The 23,640-nt window shown below is 53.6% G+C and overlaps 2 protein-coding genes across 4 annotated transcripts in view; one reads left to right on the top strand and one right to left on the bottom strand.

The window, feature by feature from the left end:
- The window catches only part of CDC42BPA (CDC42 binding protein kinase alpha), a 270,792-nt gene extending 269,710 nt beyond the window's left edge, over positions 1-1,082 (top strand). The window contains exon 36 of one of the 3 annotated variants that reach the window (XM_007464175.1): positions 318-1,082. In XM_007464175.1, coding sequence (XP_007464237.1) covers positions 318-449 — 132 coding nt within the window. In that variant the 3' untranslated portion in view covers positions 450-1,082. The remainder of the gene's footprint in view (positions 1-317) is intronic. The other 2 variants (XM_007464176.1, XM_007464177.1) reach the window with 2 other exon arrangements.
- A 5,098-nt stretch (positions 1,083-6,180) lies between these two features.
- The window catches only part of COQ8A (coenzyme Q8A), a 53,931-nt gene continuing 36,471 nt past the window's right edge, over positions 6,181-23,640 (bottom strand). Inside the window, exons 5-15 of the mRNA XM_007464174.1 lie at positions 15,180-15,254; positions 12,158-12,280; positions 10,511-10,596; positions 10,254-10,394; positions 9,684-9,765; positions 9,482-9,575; positions 9,045-9,186; positions 8,707-8,814; positions 8,496-8,561; positions 8,122-8,208; positions 6,181-7,299 (exon numbers count right to left, since the gene is read on the bottom strand). Coding sequence (XP_007464236.1) covers positions 7,012-7,299; positions 8,122-8,208; positions 8,496-8,561; positions 8,707-8,814; positions 9,045-9,186; positions 9,482-9,575; positions 9,684-9,765; positions 10,254-10,394; positions 10,511-10,596; positions 12,158-12,280; positions 15,180-15,254 — 1,292 coding nt within the window. The 3' untranslated portion in view covers positions 6,181-7,011. The remainder of the gene's footprint in view (positions 7,300-8,121; positions 8,209-8,495; positions 8,562-8,706; positions 8,815-9,044; positions 9,187-9,481; positions 9,576-9,683; positions 9,766-10,253; positions 10,395-10,510; positions 10,597-12,157; positions 12,281-15,179; positions 15,255-23,640) is intronic.

Here is a 23,640-nt window from a genome sequence, read left to right as displayed (position 1 = left end):
GGGGGGCGGACGGTGGCGGAGCCAGTCACTTGGGTTGCGAACTGCAGTTTCCCTGGAGGTGTTCAGACTTCGAACTGCTTTTGTATGAAAATGGCCTACGTTTCTAAAGACCTGCAGAAGGGCCTATGAGTGTTTGTTATCTTCTGTGCCTCTTACTCAGCTCAGAAAAGGGGCTTTCTACCGACAGGAAAAAAGTCACGTCAGTTCATTGGCCAGGGTGGCTGGAGGGGAGCCGTGGTGGCTGGAGGGGAGCCGTGGTGGCCTGAGCCCCTCCTGCCCCTCTGCTGCTCCCTGACGTCTTCCTCTGGGCCTCACAGGACTCTGATTCTCCGAGGCATTCCACGGCTTCCAACAGTTCCAACCTGAGCAGCCCTCCCAGCCCGGTGTCGCCCCGGAAGACCAAGAGCCTCTCCCTGGAGAGCACCGACCGCGGGAGCTGGGACCCATGAGTGGCCTCTGCTCTCAGACCAGATGCCGGAGCAGCGGCCGCTCTGGGCTCCCTCCCCTCACTCACCCTGTGCTCTCACTGTCATCTCCCACCACCCCTGCCTGGAAGCGCCAGGGCCGCAGCAGTAGCAGGCGGGGACTCAGGAATTCTGCCTCTAGGACTCACATCCACGCGCCCCTCGACTGAACAGCAACAGCCGTAAAGGCAGACTTTCATTGAGCAGCTCAGATTAATACCGATTTCATTTCATACACTTAGTGTTGCTTTCCAGAATATTTCACCCCTCCCCTGAAAGGTAGCTTAAGTAGGCAGATTACACAAATGTAAGCGATAAGAATAAGATTAGACAGCCATTGTTTTCACAGTAGAGCCTCGTTGTAGCCCTGAGAGAGCATGTGGGGCTCGCCAGTGGGCCCCGGGCACACCATGCCCCTTCAGCACCACAGTGAATGTCGACCTGATCGTTGCCAGTAAATCCCTGTTCACTAAAACGATGCATATTTTACTACAAAATAAGAGTTTAACTAAATACACAAATGTAGAGGTTAAATACTGACTGTATATAATAAAAAGAAGCATCTTGTATTCAACAAAAGATGGATGCATATATGAGACAGAGATCATTTAATTTAAAGAAATGTATTTTTTCTTGTCTGTTTTCCACCTAAGTAATCAAAGGGTAGAAAGGCCTCCAGCTGACGTTTACAGAAGGAGAGCGAGAGGAGTGAGAATTCCCCTTAGTGCCGTTCCGCAGTCACCTGGGAGCTTTAGGGAATGTTCCAAGGCTTTGGTTTCATCGGTTTGGAGTGTGACCTGGAAACCAGACTTTTAACATTTGAAGCCTCTTCAGCAGCATCATTAAAAGGCATATTTACTTCTATCCAAGACATTTCTTTTTCTAGCAGTAGCATTTGAACCACACTTCTCATTTATTACTATATTTTGGTATCTTCTGCTGATGAATGTAGAAATGCAGTTTTGTCACCTTCTGGATCCCTTCCACCTGAAAGGACACAAGGAATGTCGTAGTTTCTGAAGGTCCATAAAAGGGTTCATAAAAGTGCTTTTTCTCCTTGGCGAATCCCCTTACTCCCTGAGTGGCAGCGAGGCGTCTGGCCCCCAGCTGAGCCAGCTTCTCAGGGAGGGGTCTGTTTTGAGGGGGGTGTGAGCTTCCTCAGATAAGCCTGGGAAAGGGGGTTTAGTAGCCTTAACCAAATCCTCTTTCCCGCACCTAGTGGGAAATGGACGTGCTCAGCCCGGGCGCGGGCAGGAAGTCAGCCCAGCGTGGCCATCTTGACTGCTTAAGCTTTTCCTCCCTCAGTTGCTGTATTGTGTTGTTAGTCACATTTCCATTTGGATTCCCGCTGTTTTAATTACCACAAGGAAATGAGATGCAGGGCCAGGACCTTATGTCTCCAGAGTCATTTCACCGGTTAAGCACATGAGTAGAGAAAGAGATAGAAATAAAAATATTTCATGGAAGTAAAGAGAATCTGCCTCTCTTTTACTTTTTAATCTAAATTTCTCTGAGAAATAGAAACAGATTTTCTGCTCTCTTCTTTAAAATTCAGCTAAAATGGAAGAATTTTCCTTCAGTTGCTTGTCTGAATTGCAGTGTTTGAGCACTGTCATTTCACCCCTGGCCCCGATTTCACATCTTTCTCCTCGGCAGCAGCTGTGTCAGCCTTCCCACCACAAGCCACAGGGAGCTGTACTGTTTCCACTGATGCCACTCTCTGGAACAGGTTACTGAGGTTCAGTGAGGGAAGAAAGGATCCTGTTTGGGGATTATATTATAAAATGTTACAATAGAGAATTTTCAAATAATAACAGTTTTGACATTTGAACTTGGTGCTTGCTCAGATTTGATTGTGTTTTACTTTGGATGGGCATAAATTACTGCACAATTCTAACCTTCTAAATCCATTGCTTTTGGAAAAGTGACATGTAAAAATACTTTTGTGCATTCAGATAGCAAGAGTCAAGACCTTGAGTCTGGCTATGGCCAGGACTCCGGTAGCTCCGTAAGCTTGACACTTCTCGGGAGAGGAGGGAGCCGGCCAGCCAGGTGCCGAGCGCACGTGGCCCGCTCCCCTCCCAACCCTCCCTCCCCCTGCTTTCCTTTCTCCTCGCGTCTTCCTGCCTCCCTTTTCTCCCCTGAGGAGGCAGACCAGGCTGAGATTCACAGGACTCCACACTAAGCCATTAGTTTATGGCTTTGACAACCACCAAGTTTCTGCTGCCTGTAGGTGCTTATTTTTTAAAAGATGCTTTTAGTATCAAAAGATAACCATACCTGAAGTCTGGGCTCCACTATGATGAGTCATACCCTGCAGCCCCCCAACAGGGCAGATAAGAGACGGGCTTGTCTTGGCCGCTGGGCTCACTGGGAGGTGTGATACTAACCCAGTGGATTATACTCCAGTAATCTGAAATGGTCTTACCAGTAGTGAGAGAGCAGTCCCAGATATGATTAGCTTCCAATAGTAGAACTTTGGGAGAGAAACACTGCCAAGGGTAGTAGTTTGGGAGGTATTTTCCCAAGATAATGATCATTCTACTGGGCTTGTCCCCATTCTTAAATATGAAGCAGTTACCTTCAGAAGCTTCTTGAGAATGATTTGGAAAGATGGGGAATTGGGTTCTAGAGAAACAGAAAACGTAATGATCATCGAAAGGGATAATTGAAAGATCATGGAACAGATGTGATGTTGCTGTCTGAAGTTATCCTTTGTTTTCGTGCAGGACATTCAAAGAATGTATATGGCAGCAGGAACTCATTTCTCTTCTCGGTAGAAAGTAAAAATAAGTGAAGAGGCATTTCTGGCATAGTCTAGATGTGTTGGTATTTGGTGCTATCTTTGTTCAGCCAATTTGTTGTCTACTCTTGAATTCTGACTACTTTAATCTGCTTGTGCTTTGGGTGTATAAAATTACATATATGCATATATATATATATATATATATATATATATTTCTTTTTGCCAAAAACAAAAGCCTTCCTCCTTGTCAAATGATTGCTGAAGCAAATTTCACTTCTTTAGTTATGTGTGTAACACACACGCACGCACACACCCATCCCTACACTTAGTGATTTATCTTCTTCCCAGGGAGCACAGTTTTAAGGCTGTGAAATACAGTTTAAAAGGGCCCATCTACTGAGTTTTCCAAGCAATTCTTGTACCCAGGTTTCAGGGAAGAATCTGAAATTCTTGTTACGTTTACAGCAACAATCTGCCATGCCCCAGCTGCCTCTCAGCCCCTCTCTGTCTGCCTTCCATATGGTTAGAATCCTGTCATTCTGCTACTCAGTGGCCGCAGCTACTTCTGTGAAAGACCAGTTGCATTTATATGGACTCTCAGGTATCATTAAAGAAAAGCCAGAGTAGGGGGTGGGTGGACATCCCTAACCCCCAGGTACAGCAGGGCCGTTTGCTGGCCTTTGGCCATGAACACTGTAGTCTCCCAGCTGCACAGAGCAGAGCTTTGTAAAGCTCAGCATCGTCTCTGGACAGAGGGACATTCTCGGCAGCGGCCAGACTTCGCCGCTGCCCCGGTCCGCTGGGCAAAACAGGGAAGTAACTGGGCGCCTTGCTCCCCACCTCTAGGTGGCCCAGTCCCTGCATTCGTTAGATAAGCCACATGGCATTTCGTTGGGCCCATGTTAAAACCTCTTTGCTTGTGATGACTTCATCATGCAAGCCCAGTGCTCTCTGCAGAGTCCTGTGCCATTAGAGGGCGTCGCTTCAGCTGGTGTTTTGTTTCAGCGCTGGCCGGTAGGCCGGCACTCCTCTCCCTTCCCAGGGACAACCGTTACACACAGAAACCATTGCATTTATGGGGGGAAATTGATGAAAACAAGTCAACCTCGAAATTTCATGAAAACAGAATGACCTGCCTTTTTATTTGATAGTGTAATACCATTTGTTCTATAAATTTTTTAGGGTTTTTTTTTCCCATTGTAATATTATTGTACAGTTTTGCATGGCCTGGGTGTAATCATTTTTTTGTTTAGAATATAATGCTGACAAATAAGTGTGTATGGAAGGGGAAAAGATACTGCTTTGGCCTCTTATCATTCATTTCATTTTGTTTGGTTTTATCCCCTCATTGTCTTAGGGAACTTTATGAGATTCTCTGCTACCAAACAATGGTGTGGATTCTTTTGCACAGAAATATTTAAGGTGGGACAGTCAAAATGTAACAGAAGACGCCTCGCCGATATTTTACGTTGCTATCACTTAATATTAACCAGACTCTGATGTATTGCAATAAAACAGGGAACTGTTCGAATTGAGTATTTTGTCTTCTTTTCCCTGATTAAAAAGTCTGAGGAATGGAGAAAAGGTGACTGACTCTTTTTGTCTCGTTTGACCCCAATTTCTGCCGGTCCCTCTCCTCATCCAGCTTCCTCGTTACACCAGAAGGACGTGGGGTTAGTTTAATCTGGGACTTTCTTAGTTCCTTCCATAGCTCAGGTGGCATAGTGTTCCATTGTCTTGAAGCTTTCAACTCCCCTCTTCTGTACTTTCCTGCCGGTGCCACCGCTGACTGTAAATGGGGCAGCCCTTTGATCTTCCGCCTTCCTCCTGCAGAGAAGCAGCAGACACTTCCCACGACTTGTGCTGCGGCTCTTGAGTTAGAATGACACAGCTGAGGAGACGCAGACAAGGCCTTTCTTAACAAAGGAAATCTTAAATTGGCTTCAGCTGAATAATTGGCCTGAGACCACACACACCCCCCCCCAACCCCGTTCCACTTCACGAGCGCCACCTGGGACAGTACCGAGAAAACGTCACTTACAAGAAACAGCAGTGGTTTGGCCCAGGGGCCATAGTTTGCTAGCCTTTGACTTGGACTAGAGTGTGAGAATGGACGTCCAGCCAGCTCACCATAACCTCTGAGCCTCAGTTTCCTCATCTATAAAAATGCCCACTTTGAGCGTCCCAGGAGTTAACGCGTAACTAGAATACGTCCAGTCTTTCTTTAAAAGGGCTGTGGAAGCCCCGACAGCAGATGGGCGCGTGGTGCTGGGCTCAGGGCTAAACCTCAAGGGCCCCCCAGCGGCTGTCAAGGAGACCACCTCGGCCTCTGCATCCTGTCCCAGAGTCCAGCGTGTCTTTTCCCGTCAATCCCAAACCGCTGAAAGGAATTTTCCTTTCAGAACCCGAAACTCTTGAGGACCCAGCTGGGACCATTGTCATCTCTCCGACTTACTTCACCATCTAACGCACCTTTTAAGGTGTTCGCAGTCCATCAGAAGGGCCCCCGCCTGAACGTTCAAAACCGCCCCTGTGACCGAGGAGTGAAGTTTTTTGCCCCAGGAAAGTGCGCCTCAGCTGCGCTTGATCCCTGACCCGGGCATCACTGCCGCTCAAGCCAGGCCCTCGCCCTGCTGGCTGGTGGCCACCTTTTCCCACGGTTGCCAGCACCGCGTCATACAGCCTCTGGTGCAGCTGTGGCTTCTCCGCCTCTGCGCGGTGGGGCCTGGGAAGCCGCTGCGGCCGGGACCTGGCAGCTGTGCCGTCCCCTCCCCGCACCCTTTCTCCGACGAGGAATATGGGCTGAGCCTTCCGGGTTCAGGCACCAAGAGCCTCAGGCTGGGAACAGGGGCAAACCTTGCAGAAGCGTCTGGAGGCGCGAAAGGGTGTGACGCTGACCTCGGGGGTCCTCACCATCAGCCTCAGAATCCTTTACAAGTGAAAGAATTAATGCCACAATGCTAGCATTTTTTTTTTAATTGAAACAAGTAAATCAGACAATTACAAGAATTGTACAGAGGTTAACAGCCTGAAACGACCCCTTGGGTCCAAGCAGGTGACACGTGCACGTCATCTTCCACAAAAGGCCCAGGCGCCGGAGCGGGAAGAAGGGCCCACCCACACCCAGAGAGCACGCGGCTTTCTCTCCCCTTCTGGGGCTCCTGCCCCTCCCCACAGGAGGCAGCAGTTCTCTGGAAACCTCTGCTTGTCAAAAAGGGCCTCTAGGAACCAGCCAGAGAGCAGGTGTGGGTGGGCCTCGCTTGGTGAGGCAGTGCTTGTTGGCACTGCTCAGATCAGCACTTCTCCCAGGTGCAGATCCAAGCTGGAGAGGAAAAGGCAGAAGACACACATCTCATTCTAGAAACACGCACACACAAACCTTGTATTACACACTCCATGAAATCCAAAAGGGCTTTTCTGTTTTGTTTTTGGGGTTTTTTTTTGGTGGCAGGGATTCAAAGGGAGAACTCTCATCTTCTGGTTACCGTTCACATTAGCAAAAAGCCCTGTTACAAAAAGGAAAAGGAAATAAAATCGTCTTTTTATCGAGAGTCATTTCAGAGGATGAGTAAACAATAAGCAGATTCTGCCAGACAGCAGGGGGGCTGCATTTCCGTGCTGGCGCCTCTCACCCCACACCCACTCAGCGATGAGAACCGTGTATAAGTAAGTGCTGGCCACGGGCTCTGAGCAGCGGCCCCCCATCGGCGCGGCCCCCTCTCACTGGGTGAAGCTTAAACGGAGCGTGGGTACCACCGGCTTCCTACTAGTTTTAGCGGCAGGAGGACGGAGGGCCCGCGGCTACTGCTGCGCGGCCTGCCTCCTGCGGTAGTTGCTGTAGGCCTCCTCGAACATGGCCTTGCAGGGGAACCGGGCTTTCAGCTTGGAGCAGACGAGGAAGGAGCCCCCCATCTTCCTGTGCAGCGAGTAGGTCTCCTCGGGCGGCGGGACAAGCCGGTGCTTCAGCATGATGGGGATCAGGTTGTGGATCTTCTCGGTGGTGCTCTGGGTGCCAAAGTCAAAGGGCTCCTCTGAGGCAAAGGCCTCCCCCAGGATAAGGATGGCATCCAAGTGGGCATCTTGCATGGCCTGGAGGGAGGTGAATGGAGGCAAGATCAAAGAGCCCTCACCAGCCCAGGGCTCCCATCACGGGGCCTAGACTGAGTGCTCACCGAGGAGTGGGCCAGGTAGGTGAGTGTTTCAACCAGACTGAAGAACGTTAGTTAACCAGGGTGTAAACTCAAACCAACAGGGGCCAGGAGAACATCATTAATGTGTGAACTGGGCTCCGTATAAGAAGAAAGGAAGTGGCAGGGTCTGCGGCCGAAACACCTGTCATTCCCAAAAGAACAGTCTATAGGCCTGAGCTGACCTGAGCCTCCGCACTCCTCGTAGGTGGTAGACCTGAGACCACCTGTATGTCTGCAACCCTTCCCCACTGTCATCAGGAGAGGAAAGTGCTGCTTTCTGAGTGGGTTCTGGGTGACAGGAACACAGATGGTCGCCCCTTCATGTAAAGGGCTGCTACGATTACTTACAGTGCTCCCCTCACCATTTCCCCGGTGAGGCCTGAGTAAGAGAGGGCTGCGCTTTGCCATCCCACCTGCCCACCCGGGCCCCGAGCGCCAACACGATGAGCCCAGTGACTGGGATCTCGAATGGGCTGGAGCGGGGCGTAAAACAAGAGCTTGGTGACCAGTCCCCTGGCATTCTGAGGCCGTCAGCCCAGGGGCTGGGGCGGGGCCAGCCCAGGGGCCCTGTGGAGACCCTCAGAGCAGCTGTCACTTCTGATCTCATTTGTAAACAGATTCCCTTCAGATTTCAAGGGAAAAGCAGTCCATGGCCCGGGGCTGAGTCTGGCTCAGCAGGCCTTGTGCGTCTCCAGAGTCACAGTGGAGGGTGGGGCCTCACCTTGACCTCGTAGCCGGTGAGGAACTTCATCTCGATGGATTTCTTCAGCACGGCCTCCCTGTCCCGGTTAGCAGCAGCCCTGATGATCTGCGCGGAGGTGCAGAGGGGACCGTGGGCAGCGCACAGAGGGGCGCTCCTGGGGGTCCAGGGAGCCAGCACTGCCCCTCCCCACACAGGCCCGCTGCCGGCCCACCCACCTTTCCCCTTTACTCCCCTGAGCCCGAGGCGGCTGTGGCCTCATCCACGGGCACCAGACGCTGCGGACACGCAGGGACATGAGGACAGAAGCCCGCCCGCCCACTCCCGAGTCCCAAGCATCCCATCTGAGCCCCAGGAGAGCACAGGCCAAGGCCAAGCCCCGCCTCCACCCCTACCTGGATGTAGAGGTCCGTGAAGGATCTGTCAAATTCCCGAGTTGCCCCGAAGTCCAGAAGAGCCACCTGGGCACGGGCGATACCGGGGAGGGTTTGCCCCAGTGGAGCACGGGTTCGGGGGACAGGGCGGCAGAGGGCTGAGACCCCCCAGATCTCGGACCCTGCTCCAGCGGAGCTCAGGCTCCCTGTGGGGGCCCCACTGGGCACTCACCTTGTGCTGCTGAGGGTCATAAAAGAAGTTGGACCAGTTGGGGTCTGTCTGCATGAAGTGGAACTCGAACAGCTCCCGCAGGCACAGGACCAGGATGCTGTAGCAGATCTGGGGGCCGGAGGGTCCTCGTCACCAGCACCGGGCCGCCCGGTGGCCCCTGGATCTGGGCCGGGGAAGCCTGACTCCCGTTTCCCTCCCCATCTTCCACCCCATCCTGCCTCACGCCCAGAGCTGACTTTGAGGCCAAGCGTACCACCAGGTGGGGAAACGCAGCAGCCCTCCTGCCCGCTCTGCCCCACAAGGGGGCCCCGGGGCTCCAGGCCCACCCTGTGACGCACCTCATTCCGGATCTCCTGGCTCAGCCCCTCGGCCTGGTCCAGGGGGAAGCCGGACACCAGCTCCGTGGTCAGCACATGGGGGCTGCAGAGCTCGTCCACGATCTCGGGCACATAGAAGAAGGGGTGGTCCTTCAGCAGCTCCCTGGCAGGGGTGGGTGGGAGGTCACACCCGGGCCTCCTTGATCCCACCCAAGCAACACGCTGGGGCGACACACAGGACTGCAAGGGGCTGAGCCCCCAGGCGGAGGAGGGCCCTGCCCCAAGCTGGGCGGGACACGGCTCCGGCCTCAGGCCCCAACCCCAGCCATCGCCCCTCAGAGCCGGGGGAAGTTGCGGGGGGGCGGGGGGGGCCTTCAGCCCACAACAGGCTGCCCGAAGCCGCCCCTTCTGTCTCCCCAGCGGGAGCAACGGGCAAGGGCCCGAGGCTGGAGCCGCACCTGAACCTGCGGGCACAGGCGGCCTCTCGCTGGTAGTCACACTCGAGGGCCAGCTCCCGCCTCAGCACGTCGATCAGGTGCTCAGGGAACAGGCCTGGGCCAGGGAGGAGGGCGTCAGGGGGACTGGGGGCTCCCCGGGAGGCCCCCCGGGGTCCCCAGAGCCCGCCCACAGGCCTGCCCTTGCCCAGCGGCAGCCTCAGACCTTCTGGAAGCATGTTGCTCATGTTCAGCACGGCCATGAGGTTGTTGACATCACTGCTGATGCTCTGGGCCACGCCAGGGTACTGCGGGGGACAGAGGGGAGTCAAGCAGACAGACACAGCAGGGCCCCGCGGCGCCCCCGCCCCCCTGCCACCCACCAGCTGCCCAGCTGTGTCCCTCCCGGACGCTGCACCTCCGCGAGGCAGAGCCAAGACCCACCAGGGCTGCGTGACCCCCAGGCCCACCGCGACCCTGCTCTCCACCACCGACCGCTCCCTCCCCCATCGCCATCCCTGCGGCTCAGGCCCCAGACAGTCACTTGTCCCCAGTCCCTGCCCGCCCCAAACCAAGCGTGCTGGGAGGCTGTCCTCCCTCCTACGGTCACTCACTTAGCAAATACTTCTCGGCACCCACCGCTGACCAGGTGCCGGGACAGAAGTCAAGAGACACAGGCCCTGCCCTGAGCACGGGGACACACAGGGGACGTGGGGTACAGAGGCCCCTCACTGCAGAGCCCGGCTCGGCCCCGTGCAGCCCCTGAGGGCACTGAGCCCACACCCCGGGTGCCCACCTGGATCTTCATGGCCACCTCGCGGCCGCCCTTCATGCGGGCCAGGTGCACCTGCCCGATAGAGGCGGCTGCAAAGGGCCGCTCCTCAAAGTACTCCAGCTTGTCCCGCCAGCTGGGGCCCAGGTCACTGTTGAGAGTTTTCTGGAGGGAGAGGCCAGGGAGGGGCCATGAGCACCGCCGGGGACACCCTTAGGGGCCCTCCCCAACCCCTCCCGCAGGGCTGCCAGCGCCCGGACCCTGAGCCGCACCGGCCTCACCATCATCTGCTTCAGCGGCATGAAGTCTGCGCTCTGCCTGACCCGCTCGAAGATCTTGGCCAGATGGGGGTTGATGAAGGCGTCGTCTGGAAGGCAGCAGAGCATTCAGAGAGCGGAAGGCTGACCCCTCGGAAGGAGGGCGCACAGGCCACCTCGATCAGCCCTGCCCAGCGAGGTCTCCCGGGGGGAGGCCGAGGTGCCGCTCTGCCCTTCACACGCTAAACCCAAGGTTCAGAGAAGACGAGGCACAGGCCCAACGCCACACAGCAGGCCCAGCCTCGGGTTCTCCCTGCTCCCGTGGAGCATTTCCCCACTGGCACACAGACCCCTGATACTGCGGACCAAGGCTCCAGAGGGGACGCAGGGACGCTAACCTGTGCACGCTCCTGGCCCACCTCAGCCAACAACCAAATCCGAGACCCCCGCAGCCCGGCCCACGGCACCCCTCCCCAGCTGGGCTCTGGGTGCGTCTGTGCAGCCGGGGCCCTGCCGATGGCGTGCGGGGCAGCGTGTGCTGGGGCCTCTGAACTCACCCTCACCCAGGGACCTGAGGAGGTGGATTCCTTAGAAAGAGCAGGCATAGCTTTTTACGATTATAAAAGAAACACGTTTAGGGAACAAAGCGTATTAAATGTTTAAAATACCCATAATCTACCTACAGAGAACTACTGATCTCTTTTTTCGTTTTGACCCTTTCCTATGCGTTTTTCCCTGACTGCAGTCACGCTGCCTGGAGACGCTCTGGCCAGCTCCCCTCCTGCAGCCGTTTCTCACGGGCACTTGCCACGTCGCTGAATAGCTTCCTGAAATATTCTGTAACGCACACAGAGGCTTCAACACGCAGCTCACTAGCCGGACGGCGGCTGACTTCAGTTTGTTTATTTGAGACCAGAAAAACTCCTTCGATGAAGCCGCTCCTGCAGAACCCTGACCGCCATCTCTGAGGCTCTCCATCCTAGAGGCGGGGCTCACGCACGGAAGGGCTTCCGAGGGGCGCGTGCCGCTCCGGAGTCCGCACCGGCACAGGCAGTGCCCGCGCCCACCTGCCTGGGTGGTTATTCCTGTCCTGCACTTGGCCAGTTCAGTGAGTCCATCTGACTGCTTGTGGGGGGACTGGCTGTGCTCCCAACTCAGGACACCTGCCCCTCGGGTGCTCCTCCCCGGGAGGCACCATCAGAAGCCCCGAGGGCCCCCCGAACCCCAGCTCTGCTCTGGGGGCTGCAATGAGCCAGCCTCCGGCTCGGCCGCTGCCGTCTCCCCCGGCCTTCCTTCCTCGGGGCCACACAGCCCATGCCCCGGCGTCACGCCACCGCAGGCCCGTGAGCTCCCCAAACAGCACCCTCGGACCACCACGCGGGGCACCAGGGGGCATCAGCCGGACTCTCCCCAACTTTTGAGACGCCAGGACCTCTGGACATGTCAAAACACTCAGAAGGAAGCCAGAAAAACAACCGTGGGCTCCTATTTCAGACACTGTTTTTAAACATCCCAGGTGGGTTAACAGCCAAGATTCAAACAAGAGAAGCCCGTGGGCAGGAAACCTCCCATCCCTTCCCATCGGGGCCAAGCGCGGCGCCCCTCACTGCTCGCCCACAGCTCCCCTCCCTACGCTGCCTCACCGCCCCCAGCCCGCGCAGCCGCACTCACCCTGGATGCTCAGCATCTGGCCCAGCTTGAGCGCCGCCCCGCGCACCTTGCACAGCGTCCGCACGATGCGCTCCGCGTTGGCCTCTGACAGGAAGGGGCTGGAATCCAGCACAGCCTTCTTCCCTGCAGAGGAGCGAAGTCACCACAGCCTCCCTCAGGCGCGGCTGCTGGGCCTGGGATCCCCCAGAGGCCCCTCCACCCGCCCCTGGTTGTGGGTCCAGGGACAATAACAAGACGTCAGGGTTTAACACGTGTTAAGTGAGATGCAGTAAAGTCCCAGCACAGAGCTTGACACAAAGGGCTCAGTCAACGTCTTTCTTCCTCAGGGTCCACAAAACCGGCAATGCAACTTTAACCCATTTCACACCCACCTCCCAGATGCCCAGGTCTCCCCGGGCCCACCTCCAACACCATCCCAACACACACACACACAGGCTCGCCCACGGGGCCTCTCCCTCCATATCAGCCCCTGCCAAGTCACTGTCCCTCGCCCCTCAGTGTGCTGGACAAAGGTCACCAGCATCCTTGGACTCTCTGCACAGTCACCTGGGGCCACTGGCTGCAGTAAGAGCGCAGTCCTCAAGGGAGGGGAGCTCAGGGTAAAGGACAGCCTCACCCGGCTGGTGCCAGCTGGCCTGGGGAGAACGCATAGGGACCTCAGGTGTGCAGACAACCTCCATTCAGCACAGTCGGGGGTGGGAGGGTGCAGGGTGGTGACTCAAGGTGATGAGGACGGGGTGACCCAGTGGCAGTCGGTACTTTTCCTGCCCTCTGTCCGGTGAGCCCAGTTAGATCAGAAACCGCCGAGGGCTGCCCCCCACAGAGCCTGGCACTTTCCTCAGCCTGCATCACCACGGGCCTGGCCCAGCGCTCAGAGTGGGTCTGAGCTGGGTCCCCAAGTGGGGAACACGGGAGGCGGCCGTCATGCCACTGCCCTCCGTCCGGGGCCGTGCCCAGCTTGGCCTCTGATACACCAGGGTGGGTGGGCTGCAGGGGGATGTGAGACTGAAGGCCCACACCTGAGGCAGCTGTTAGGCCTGCGCGGGGTTAGGCTCACCCCAAGGTCCCGGACAGCAGGACAGGGTCCCGGGAAGGGGAGAGATCTCAGCTCCACAGGAAGAAGCCCAGCTGCCTGGGGTCAAGAAAGCTGTAGCCCCTGGGCAGGGCCACTCCAGGGTGTCTAGGCCAAGAACAGTGCCCAGATCAGCCCTCGCCTTGGGCAGCAGCAGGGACAGGCAGCCCTCTATGTCCGCTCTGCCCTCCCCAGCCCCAGGCCCTGTGGGCCGGGACCTGGGCCTGTGTCCCTGAGGAGAGGTGGGCGGGGCAGAGGCGCCACGGCCCGGCAGGAGGAGGGAGATCTCCCCCAGGGACGCGGCAGACCCGGGCGACAGCAGCGCCCCAAGACCCAGGCACGGCGCCCGGCCCTCTTGAGCCTCCCAGGCAGCCGCTCCTCACGGCCGGCCAGTCTCCACAGGCTGGAGTCTGGGCCCCTGCCCGGGCAAGGCTGGTCCTGAAAACAACCCGGGGGGGGCCGGGGGTGTCCAAGGGCGTGGTGGGCGCGTACCCCGCTCAGGAGAGGCTCCCTGGGGAGGCCTGGGCCAGGCTGGTCGGTGCCCTCCAGGCCCAGGGGTTCCCAGGCCCGCTCAGGAAGCTAGAGCACGTCCCTCTGGGCCTGAGCCCCGTGTCCTGCTCTTGGGCCAGCGGCACCTAGGCCTCTTGACCCCCAACAAGGGCCACCGCCTCCCTGACAAAGGACACCAGCTGTAACCTTGGGGCCAGTATAGCTTCTTTCCTGCTTGGACGGGGCAGGACGAAGGGCAGCCAGTTTTGGGGGAGACGATAGGAGAGGTTGTGCCTGGGGAAGGCTGGCTTCTCACTTCCCAGAGTCTCAGCACCAACACTAAAAATACCCTGCCTAATCCTCTCTGCTCTCCGGTCCCTTCCAAGGACACACACATACTCAGGGACCTGGAGGACAGGCTAGCACCTTCTCCGCGGAGGCCCCCATCCCCTCGAGAGGGTCCTGCAGGTGAAGCAGGGCCATCCAGGTGGCTGGCAGGCCCCCCTTCAGGGCCCCCAGGCTGTAGCTAGGGCCTCAGGGACCACAGCACAGCATGACAGTGGGGATCACTCAGGGTCCCCAGGGAAGGGGGAGGAGGTGTCAAGTACTGGAATGAACTGATGTCCCCTGAATGGGCCAGGGGCAGGGGGCACTCAGCCCAGAACTTCAAGTAAACTTTGAGAAATCCACCAAGCAGATGGCTCTAGCAGGGCTGCTCTCAACAGCCCCCAGGACCCCGCTGAAGGGAAAGCATCCTGCACCTGCCTAGCCGCCTCCCCCCAACACCTGGACAAGCCTGGGGGAGGGGACCAGGTGGGTGGAACCTCCAGCTGCCCCCTGACCCATCGCCAGAGCATCCTAAGCACCCCAGGTTTCAGAGCAGCCAGTCTGCAGAATGTTCTCCATGGAGTACCACCCACAGCTGGCCACCCAGACAAGGGGGAACTGAGCGTTCTGACCTGACCCCGGGCTGACCCTGGGAGGCAGGGGACAGAGGAGTCACGATCTTCACCTCAGAGACAAAGTGTCTGAAGCTGGAGAGGTAATGGCCACCCCAGGTCACGAGGTGGGGGAATGGGGGACCCATGAGGTCTGTTCCAGCAGCTCCCACGCCCCTCGACCACAGCCAAACGGGGAGCCCTGGGCACCTGACCTGGCCAGACCTGGGACCCCAGCGGCTCTGCAGAGCCGGGTCAGAGGCAGGGCCAAACCGGAGGCTCCTATCAGAAGAGGGAAGGTGTGCGGGCCCGGAGGAACCAGGACGGCTGGGTGAGCCAATGTGGGCCGGGACAGGAACAGAACAGCCTTCAGGCCTCAAACTCCAGGGCTGCCATGAACACGGAACACAAGATGAAAGGTGCCCCTGGAGGCCAACCCTCGGGGAACGCAGGTGGGAGCTGGGAGCTGACAGGCCCAACTCTCAGGGCCCACCCTGCCCTCCCCATCGAGGGCCCAGCTCACCTGAGGGGTCCTCAGGGCGGAGGCTCTTCTTGGCGACCTCGGCCAGGGCCCCGAAGCCCAGACCCACGGCCAGACCTGCAAGGAGGAGGTTGAGGGCTCTGAGCATTCGCTCAGGGGCTGCCCACTGCCCTCCACCCACGAGGCCCAGAGCAGCCCCACACAGACACCTGCCTCGCTCCCCTGGGGACCTTCGCTGACGCTCCAGACATCTTGAAAAGGGAGGGGATAAAGAGGTAGGAGATACACAGCTGTTGTTTTCAGAGAAGACCTGCCTCAAGGTTGGCGCTTTCGCCAGAAAAGCCTCCTCCACCGCCACTTCCATGACCTTCGCTACAGGCTCACGCGACAAACACACACGCCTCCAAAACAACGCACACCGGAGAGACGCGTTGGGCAGGGCGCAGCACAGATGGAATGTGGACCAGGGACGGCTGCAGGCCAAGGACATCCTGACAACACTGGGCATCCCCTTGGGATGCAGCCGCCCACTTCACAGTCTGTGTGAAGAGCCTCCAATACTCTAGAATTCTCTAACCCAGTTCACTGAAGTCGCAAGGAGAGGCATTACCACTGCAATATAAAGCAGTCATTGGTGGGAACTGGAACATTTTGCAAAAGCCATGGGGACTCCCAGGAGCTCAGGCTACAGCCCTCACTTGCGGGGAAGGCCCCACAGGCACTGACGGTGGTCTAAGGACAGTGGGGTACCAGGCCCTCCTTCTCCCGTCAGCCATCTTTGAAATCAAGGTTTATTAACATCTCATTGGTCCAGAGGTTGGAACTGGATGATCCCTACTGTCTAGGAGAGGCCTGAGGAGGCCAGCAGGTGCCACTAAATGCACACAGAAAGCCCAGGAGCCTGGCTCAGGGCCTATTTCCTCTACTGAAATACAGTTCCAGCTGGCTTGGGGGGCGGGAGCACACTAGGCGAGAGAATGAGGAACATTTGGAGGAGCACGCTGACCACAGCAGGAGGGACAGCAAAGACCCAGGGAAGATGCCAAAGATGCCCCGAGGCAGGTGGGCCTTGGCGAGCACAGCCCTGGGGGGTGGGAGTCTCACACTGGGCAAGGAAACCTGCACATGCTTCGACATTTTACAAATTTTCTACAATGATTATGTATTACTTTTATGAAAATTATGATTGAATTTACTGAAAAAGTTATTTAATGAAAAATACATTTTAAAAATCATAAGAGGATAACCCAATTTTTTTAAATGTTTTTGCAGTACATTTTACCCACCATTAGACAACCGTTCACCCTCTGCTTTGCCAGTTGTAACGGTAGCTCCTGCCTCATGGGTCAGTGTGAGGATTAAACAGCTGAATAAGAGGGAAGCCCTCCCAAAAGGGCTGGGCGTAAGGCAACACTATTCAGGTGTTCGCTATTACTGTCCTTTCTCCTATTCAAAGGGCTAGACCAATGCTGCCAAAAAAATATAATGCCAGCCACATATATTATTTTAAATTTTCTAGGGGCTATGTTAAAAAAAGGCAAAAAGAAGCATGTGAAAGGAATTCTGATCATATATTTTACTTAGCCCAGTGTATCCAAAATATTATCAATTCAACAAGTACTCGATATCCACATCCTTAGAGACATGTTACTTTTTTAATTTTTTTTTTTGTACTAAGTCTTCAAAATCCAATGTGCGTTTCGTCCTCGAAGCATGTCTCAGCTTGGACCAGCCACGTTTCAAGTGCTCAACACCCCACGTTGCTGGCGGGTCAGCACAAGGCAAGTTCTGGCGACCAGAGCAGAGGCCACGGTCATCTGGAAATGCCCCCAAGGACACCCTGGCGTGCAGGGATGGAGCTGCCATGGCGTCTTTCCCTCTGACACCCCAACCCAGCCCTGGAGGACACTAGGCACAGAGCTGCGTCCCCGGTCAAACGGTAACTGCCCCCCCACCCAGCACACTGTCCGACTCAGCAAACGAATGGCAACAGCAACGCTAACCTTCAAACTGCAGTGACCTTCCCCAATGTCTCTCCGCCTCAAGATTTTTCTCTGCCTACATCAAGTCCAAAGACAAGCCTACCAAAGAGGCAGACATGTCAAAGGTTACCCAGGCTGGCCACTGAGAGCAGAGGCCGAGCGCACTTCTCTGCAGGGCCCCCAGCTGGGCCCCCTCACATGCTCTGCCAAACTCTTCTCTGGCCCATTCTGGGCTGCTGGGCAGAGCCAAAGCTCTCCAATGCCAAGGACCTGTCACTGAACACTGAATCACGGAGGGAACATTCCGCAAAGCAGGCCGCAGGCTCCTTCTGTGCCCCTGCGAGCTCCCTCAGGGCCAGGCCCGAGGAGCTGCCAAGGGACAGGCTCCCCACTGCGGCCCCGCCGGCCCTAACCTCAGGAGCTCCTGCTCTAGTGAACCAAGAACAGGCTGGCCCTCCCACCATCCCCAACCTGGCTGACCTGAAAGCATTCTCAGAACCTTGCAGAGAGAGGAGGGCAGAGGCCAGCCAGGCTCTCCCTTCCCCCCCCGGAGCTGGGTGGCACCTGCAGGCAGCTCCTGGGAGATCAGCACCTCTGCCTCGGACTCCCCGCGTTTGTGAGGGCAGCCCGAGCCCATGCTCACTCACTCTCCGACCTTCCACCTGAGGCCTTCCACTCCACCTCGGCCCCCCAGCCCTTAGGACAGTGCCTGTCCATGTTCTGACCCACAGGCAGGCCCAGCCCGGCCCGCACGGATGTCCCAGGGGAGACCAGCCACAGAACCGGCTCCGCGGGCCCATGGCCACCGTCAGCAGCCTGGCCACCACCCTAGCCTGTGAGAAGGCGCCAGCCCTTTCCAAGAAAGTTCCTGACATTTCTCTCACAAATGGAGATTTTGCAGGCAAGAAACACAGTGGCAGTGACAAGCAGCAAGGAGCAGGGTCTCCCCAAGGGGGTGGGGGCGCTTTGGGCCGCTTCCCAGGCTGTGGGACTGATCAGGGGGCCCAGGCCCCTGGCCCAGCTCCTTCCTCCCCGAAGTCCCTCTGCAGGTCCTCAGAGCCAAATGAGTGCCCCCTGAGCAGCATCCCACACAGACACAGAGGTCAAGAAAAAAAGTAAATAAAAACCTTCTAACAAACAGCACCATCTGTGAGGAGGCTTAGTGAGGGCCGCCTAACCTGCCAGAACCCCCAGGCATGTTTACAGAGCAAGGCTGGACGGAGGTCCTCTGCAGCAGCAAGGGCCAAATCTGAGGGTAAAACAGCTTCACTCACACAGTACCACCCACGTGCCAGGCACTGTTCTCAGGCCTCCCTTTTTCAACACATCCAACAATCCTTCTGATCTGATAAGACAAGAAAGTCCACACAGAAAAGGCAGCAGACAAGAATATTTCCTTCACTTCAAGGTGTTCCCGAACCCTTGGTAATTCCACCTTCTCTTCCATCACCTGCGTCCTCCACACCGTGCCAGCACCAGGCACCGGGAAGAAGAGGGGGCCTGGGAGGGGCTGCAACCCACAGCATCGCAGGAAGGCAAATAGGAAGGAGCAGTGGACGAAGGTCCCTGTAGAGTGTTCTCCTCAGTTCTCAGAACTAGGCCAGAGCCGGGCGGCGGGGAAGACCTGACAGCCCCTCTGCTGGCTCAGGGGAGACGGGACGAATTCAGGGGCGACAGGCTCAGGCTGCCATCTGTATGATACAGGCCTCCTCAGCCCTGGTCCCAGGACTGTCACAGATGCACATATGGGCCTGGGTGACTGGCAACTGTGGCTCAGCTTCCTCATCTGTAACTGGAGATTATAACTGCCCTAATCTCCTTCACAGAGGCTCTAAGTGACAAAAAATAGACAGAAGAGTCCCTTTTAAAGTATACTCCTGGAAAAAGTAGAAACCATGCTCCCTCACCCCTGCCAAGGGCACAAACTTCTCTTGGACCTAAAAGGCATCTGTCTTGCTGCCTCAGAGAGCGCCGGAGGAGCACTGGCTACTTAGAGCGACAGCAAGTGTGCAGCGTGTACCCTCAGGAAGTCAGGCACATAGTGCTCAACTCCTTTTGGTAAGTTTTCTCTAGTGCCTACTTTATCTGTTGGTCTCATTTCTATAATCGTCCAGTTCTCCCTCATTTCATAGGTGCAGAGGAGATAAGATATCTCCTCTGAACCTATATTACTGAAGCACAAATGAAAAATATAGAAAAGAGTAGAGGAGACACACATGACAGAAGGGAAAGATCTAACATATGTGTAACTGGAGTCCCAGAAGGAGAGGAGAAAGAGAACAGGGCAGAAACAATATTTGAAGAAATGACCAGAATTTTCCAAAATTGATGAAAGACATCAAGCTCAGATGTAAGAAGCTCTGTAATCCCAAGCAGGATAAAAACAAAGTAAATCATACCCAAGCATGTCACAGTCACACTGCTGGAAAACAAAAGCAAAAGGAAAAATTTAAAAGCAAGGGACAAAATACAAATTACTTTCAAAGGAGCAGCAATAAAACGAATGGCTAAGTTTTCAACAGAAACAATGGAAGTTAAGAAGACAACTGAGGGACTTCTCTGGTGGTCCAGCGGTTAAGACTTTGCCCTTCCACTGCAGGGGGCGTGGGTTCAATCCCTGGTCAGGGAACTAAGATCCCACATGCCACATGGTGTGGCCAAAAATCAAAAACAAAACAAAACAAAAAAAAGGAGACAATGGAATAATATTGCTAAGGTGTCCAAAAGAATTAATTCTGAACATGGAGTATTATACCCAGCCAAAATACCTTCTAAAACAAAAGTGTAATAAAGACATTTACACACAAATAAAAACAGAGAATTAATGATTACCACTCTGCACTACAAAAAAGAGAAAAGGTAGTTCTTCAGAGAAGAGGAAAATTACCCCCAAAGTAATTCTAATATAAAAATGAAGGGAGAGGACTTCCCTGGTGGCGCAGTGCTTGAGAGCCCGCCTGCCGATGCAGGGGACACGGGTTCGTGCCCTGGTCCGGGAGGATCCCACGTGCCGCAGAGCGGCTAGGCCCGTGAGCCATGGCCACTAAGCCTGCGCGTCCGGAGCCTGTGCTCCGCAACGGGAGAGGCCACAACAGTGAGAGGCCCGCGTACAGAAAATTAAAAAATTAAAAAAATGAAGGGAGAAAGAAACACAAAAAGGGTAAATATGTGGCTAATCTAAATTCATATGGGCTATACAAAGAAATAACATCTTGTAAGGTTTAACATATCTTAATAATTTAGTATATAATATAAAACATGTAGAAACAAAATACATATCCACATTAACACACACACACACACACACACACACACACACACACACACACAGAAGGGATTTAAACTGTTCTGAAGTGCTATAGCATTACTGGGGAAGTAGTAAAAATAATCATTTCTATTACATTGTAGTAAGTCAAGAATGTATGCTGTAACCTCAAGAGAAACCACTAAAAGTATAGTAGAATAATAACACACAAACTAATAAAGAGAAGACATATACAATAAAAAAAACTCTTTGATTAATTCAAAAGAAGGCAAGGCAAGTGGGGAGAGGGAAGGGGAAAGGGGGAAGAAAGGGGTAGGGAATTAAGAGGTACAAACTACTACGTATAAAATAAATAAGCTACAAGGATATATAGTACAGCACAGGGAATATAGCCAATACTTTATAATAGCTACAAATGGAATCTAACCTTTAAAAATTGTGAATCCCTATGTTGTACACTTGAAACTTACATAGTATTATACATCAACTGTACCTCAATTAAAAAAAAGGTGAAAATTTTTAAAAAGGTAAGACAGAAGGAAACAGAATGGATGGGTCAAACAGTAAACAAAGACTAAGACAGTAAATATAAACTCCAATACATCAGCAACTCCATTAAATGTAAATGAACTAAATACTCACATTATAAGACTAAGATTAATGGTCTATACCTAAATCACAGGAAAAGAAAATAAATATATGCTGTTTACAAAAGACATACCTTAAATATAAGGATACAAAAGGTTGAAAGGAGAAGGAAGGAAAAAGATATACGATGCAAACACTGACCACCACCCCCCAAAAGAAAAGCTGGAAAACAGCTATACTAATATCAGACAATGTAGACTTTCATAGAGATAAGAGAGGCAAGACATAATAATAAAGGAGTCAATCCCCAGGAGGATATGAGAATTCTAAATCTGTAAGCAGCCAATAACACAGCTTCAAAACATTAAAGCAAAAACTGACAGAACTAAGAGGTAGGTAAATCCATGATCACAGCATAAGACTTTTAAATGTCTCTTTTGATAGCTGACAGAATAAACACACCATCTAGAAAAATGGTACAGATGATCTTATTTGCAAAGCAGAAATAGAGACACAGACATAGAGAACAAATGTATGGATGCCAAGGGGGAAAGAGGTAGGGTGGGAGGAACTGGGAGACTGGGATTGACACCTATACTTTATTGTTACTATGTGTAAAGCAGACAACTGATGGGAACATACCATAGCACAGGGAAATCTACCTAATGCACTGTGGTAACCTAAATGGAAGGGAAGTCCAAAACGGAGGGGATATCTGTATGTGTATGGCTGATTCATTCTGTTGTGCAGTGGAGGCTAACACAACATTGTAAAGCAACCATACTCCAATAAAAATTAATTTAAAAAAGAATTTTTAAAAGAATTTTTAAAAAAGAACAAAAGAATACACATACCAAAAAAATCATTAAAAGATCTGATTAATATGAGTAACAAACTAGACTAGACAGATAGATAAACTGCACCTGACAATGCCAGAATTCTTTTCAGATACACATGGAACATTTACCAATATATTCCGATTGGAGTCAATGGCAAGACCCCTATTTCACAGAAAGGCAAACGAAGGCAAGACCCAAGGTCACAGGAAGCAGGGCCAGAATTATAACCCAAATCTTATGATGACCTGAACGCCAGTTCTGACCCCAAATCCAATATCTGATGCTATCTTTCATTTCATTCGCCAACAAAATCTAATATCCACAGATCACCATGCCCATAGCATCAGAGCCATGTCCCACAGCCAAATTAGACCTAGAGTTCCTGCGTCATCTCAGCATCAGAATGAGCCACCCAAATGGAAAGCCCCTGCCTTCTGCCTCTATATAGCTGAATACTTGCTGCTGACCTTCCCAAATACAATCCTACCCCCTGAGATCTACAGCAATCCCTTTCTTTCATACCTGCAGTGTAACAACTTCCTAAAGTCTGTTAGTCTACACCTCAAAAACATCTCACCCTCATGAGGGGAAGAAAGGCCAGAAGTATTTTCTAGGAGAAGAAAGTAGAGCAGTGTTACTTCCAACTGTTTAGATAATGACCCACCAGTAAGCCATATGCTTCACAATGCAATGAAGAACATACATCAATAGTATATTTAGATCTCTGAAACAGAAATACTTTTGCAACATGTGCAGTTCTAAGGATCTATGATACTAATTCTGATCCTTTTCTATTCAATTCCATTCTATTTAATTTGTTTTTTAAATGCTGGTCCTGACCCACTAAACTGATTTCACACTCACTAAAGGGTCATAAACCCCAGTTTGAAAACCTCTGGATAGGGTAGAAGGCCCAGAATTCACCTCTGGGGCCAGAACTTCACGTTCTTTCCAGACCTGGCTCCTCTTTGCTCCCATCCTGCCACCTCTAATCCTGAAACATGAGCCGCCAACGGCTTGGGCAACAACGTGTGCAGCTGAGAATCACAGCTGTGAGCAAATCTCCAGCACAGACTCTGAAGGGCGGCTCCAGGCATCAGGCAGCTGTCAGCAAGGGCTCAAGAGGCTCCTGATGGTGCAAAGCCCCTACAAAGACCAGGGTCTCTCCTCACCCTAACCCCAGCTCCCTCTAGCAGCCCACGTCCCCCACGCCTTGAGGGGAGCCCTGTACCCTGGTTTTAACGAAGTTGACTTTTTGTCCTACACACCTTCCTATACAACCGCTTTCACTTCAGTCTGCTTTCCTTAACCCACCCCCCAAAAAGGCCTGACTCTTGCCTGCTTCACCAGGACTTCCATCAAATACTAATTTGCCATCACGGCCTTCATCCTAACCACTTTTCCCAAACAGGTCCTCCACTACCCCACCCCGGCAAAGACTCACGAGAGAGGCTTACACCCATTCTAAAATACATCAGTCAAACTAAGCCTTACGGGGACACAGCTCTGTGGTGAGCCCTGGTCTGCAGTGAGGGGAGGAGGATTATAGGTTACAGAGAAAGACTAACTACAAAGTAAGAAGAGAACATTTCCTGCCCTCAAACTAATGGGGGAGAGAACAGAATCTCCATCTAATACTTTAAGAATAATAAATGTCCCAACTAATAGCCACTGAGCAAAGCAGGGAAAGTGCCATGTCTTCTGGGGAATAAGGACCACTGGAAGCCACCAGAGCAGCAACTCAAACCCATTCTGGTAGTGGCACCCCAGGGAGTTACAATGTTCTATGAGGAACTGCTTAAAACGCTAACCCATTAAAGTGAAATGAA

The sequence above is a fragment of the Lipotes vexillifer genome, unplaced genomic scaffold (assembly GCF_000442215.2).
Source record: "Lipotes vexillifer unplaced genomic scaffold, Lipotes_vexillifer_v1.1 scaffold64, whole genome shotgun sequence".
In the NCBI taxonomy this organism is placed as follows: Eukaryota; Metazoa; Chordata; class Mammalia; order Artiodactyla; family Lipotidae; genus Lipotes; species Lipotes vexillifer.
The sequence above is the reverse complement of the archived record's forward strand: the minus strand, read 5'-3'. Positions and strand labels throughout refer to the sequence as shown.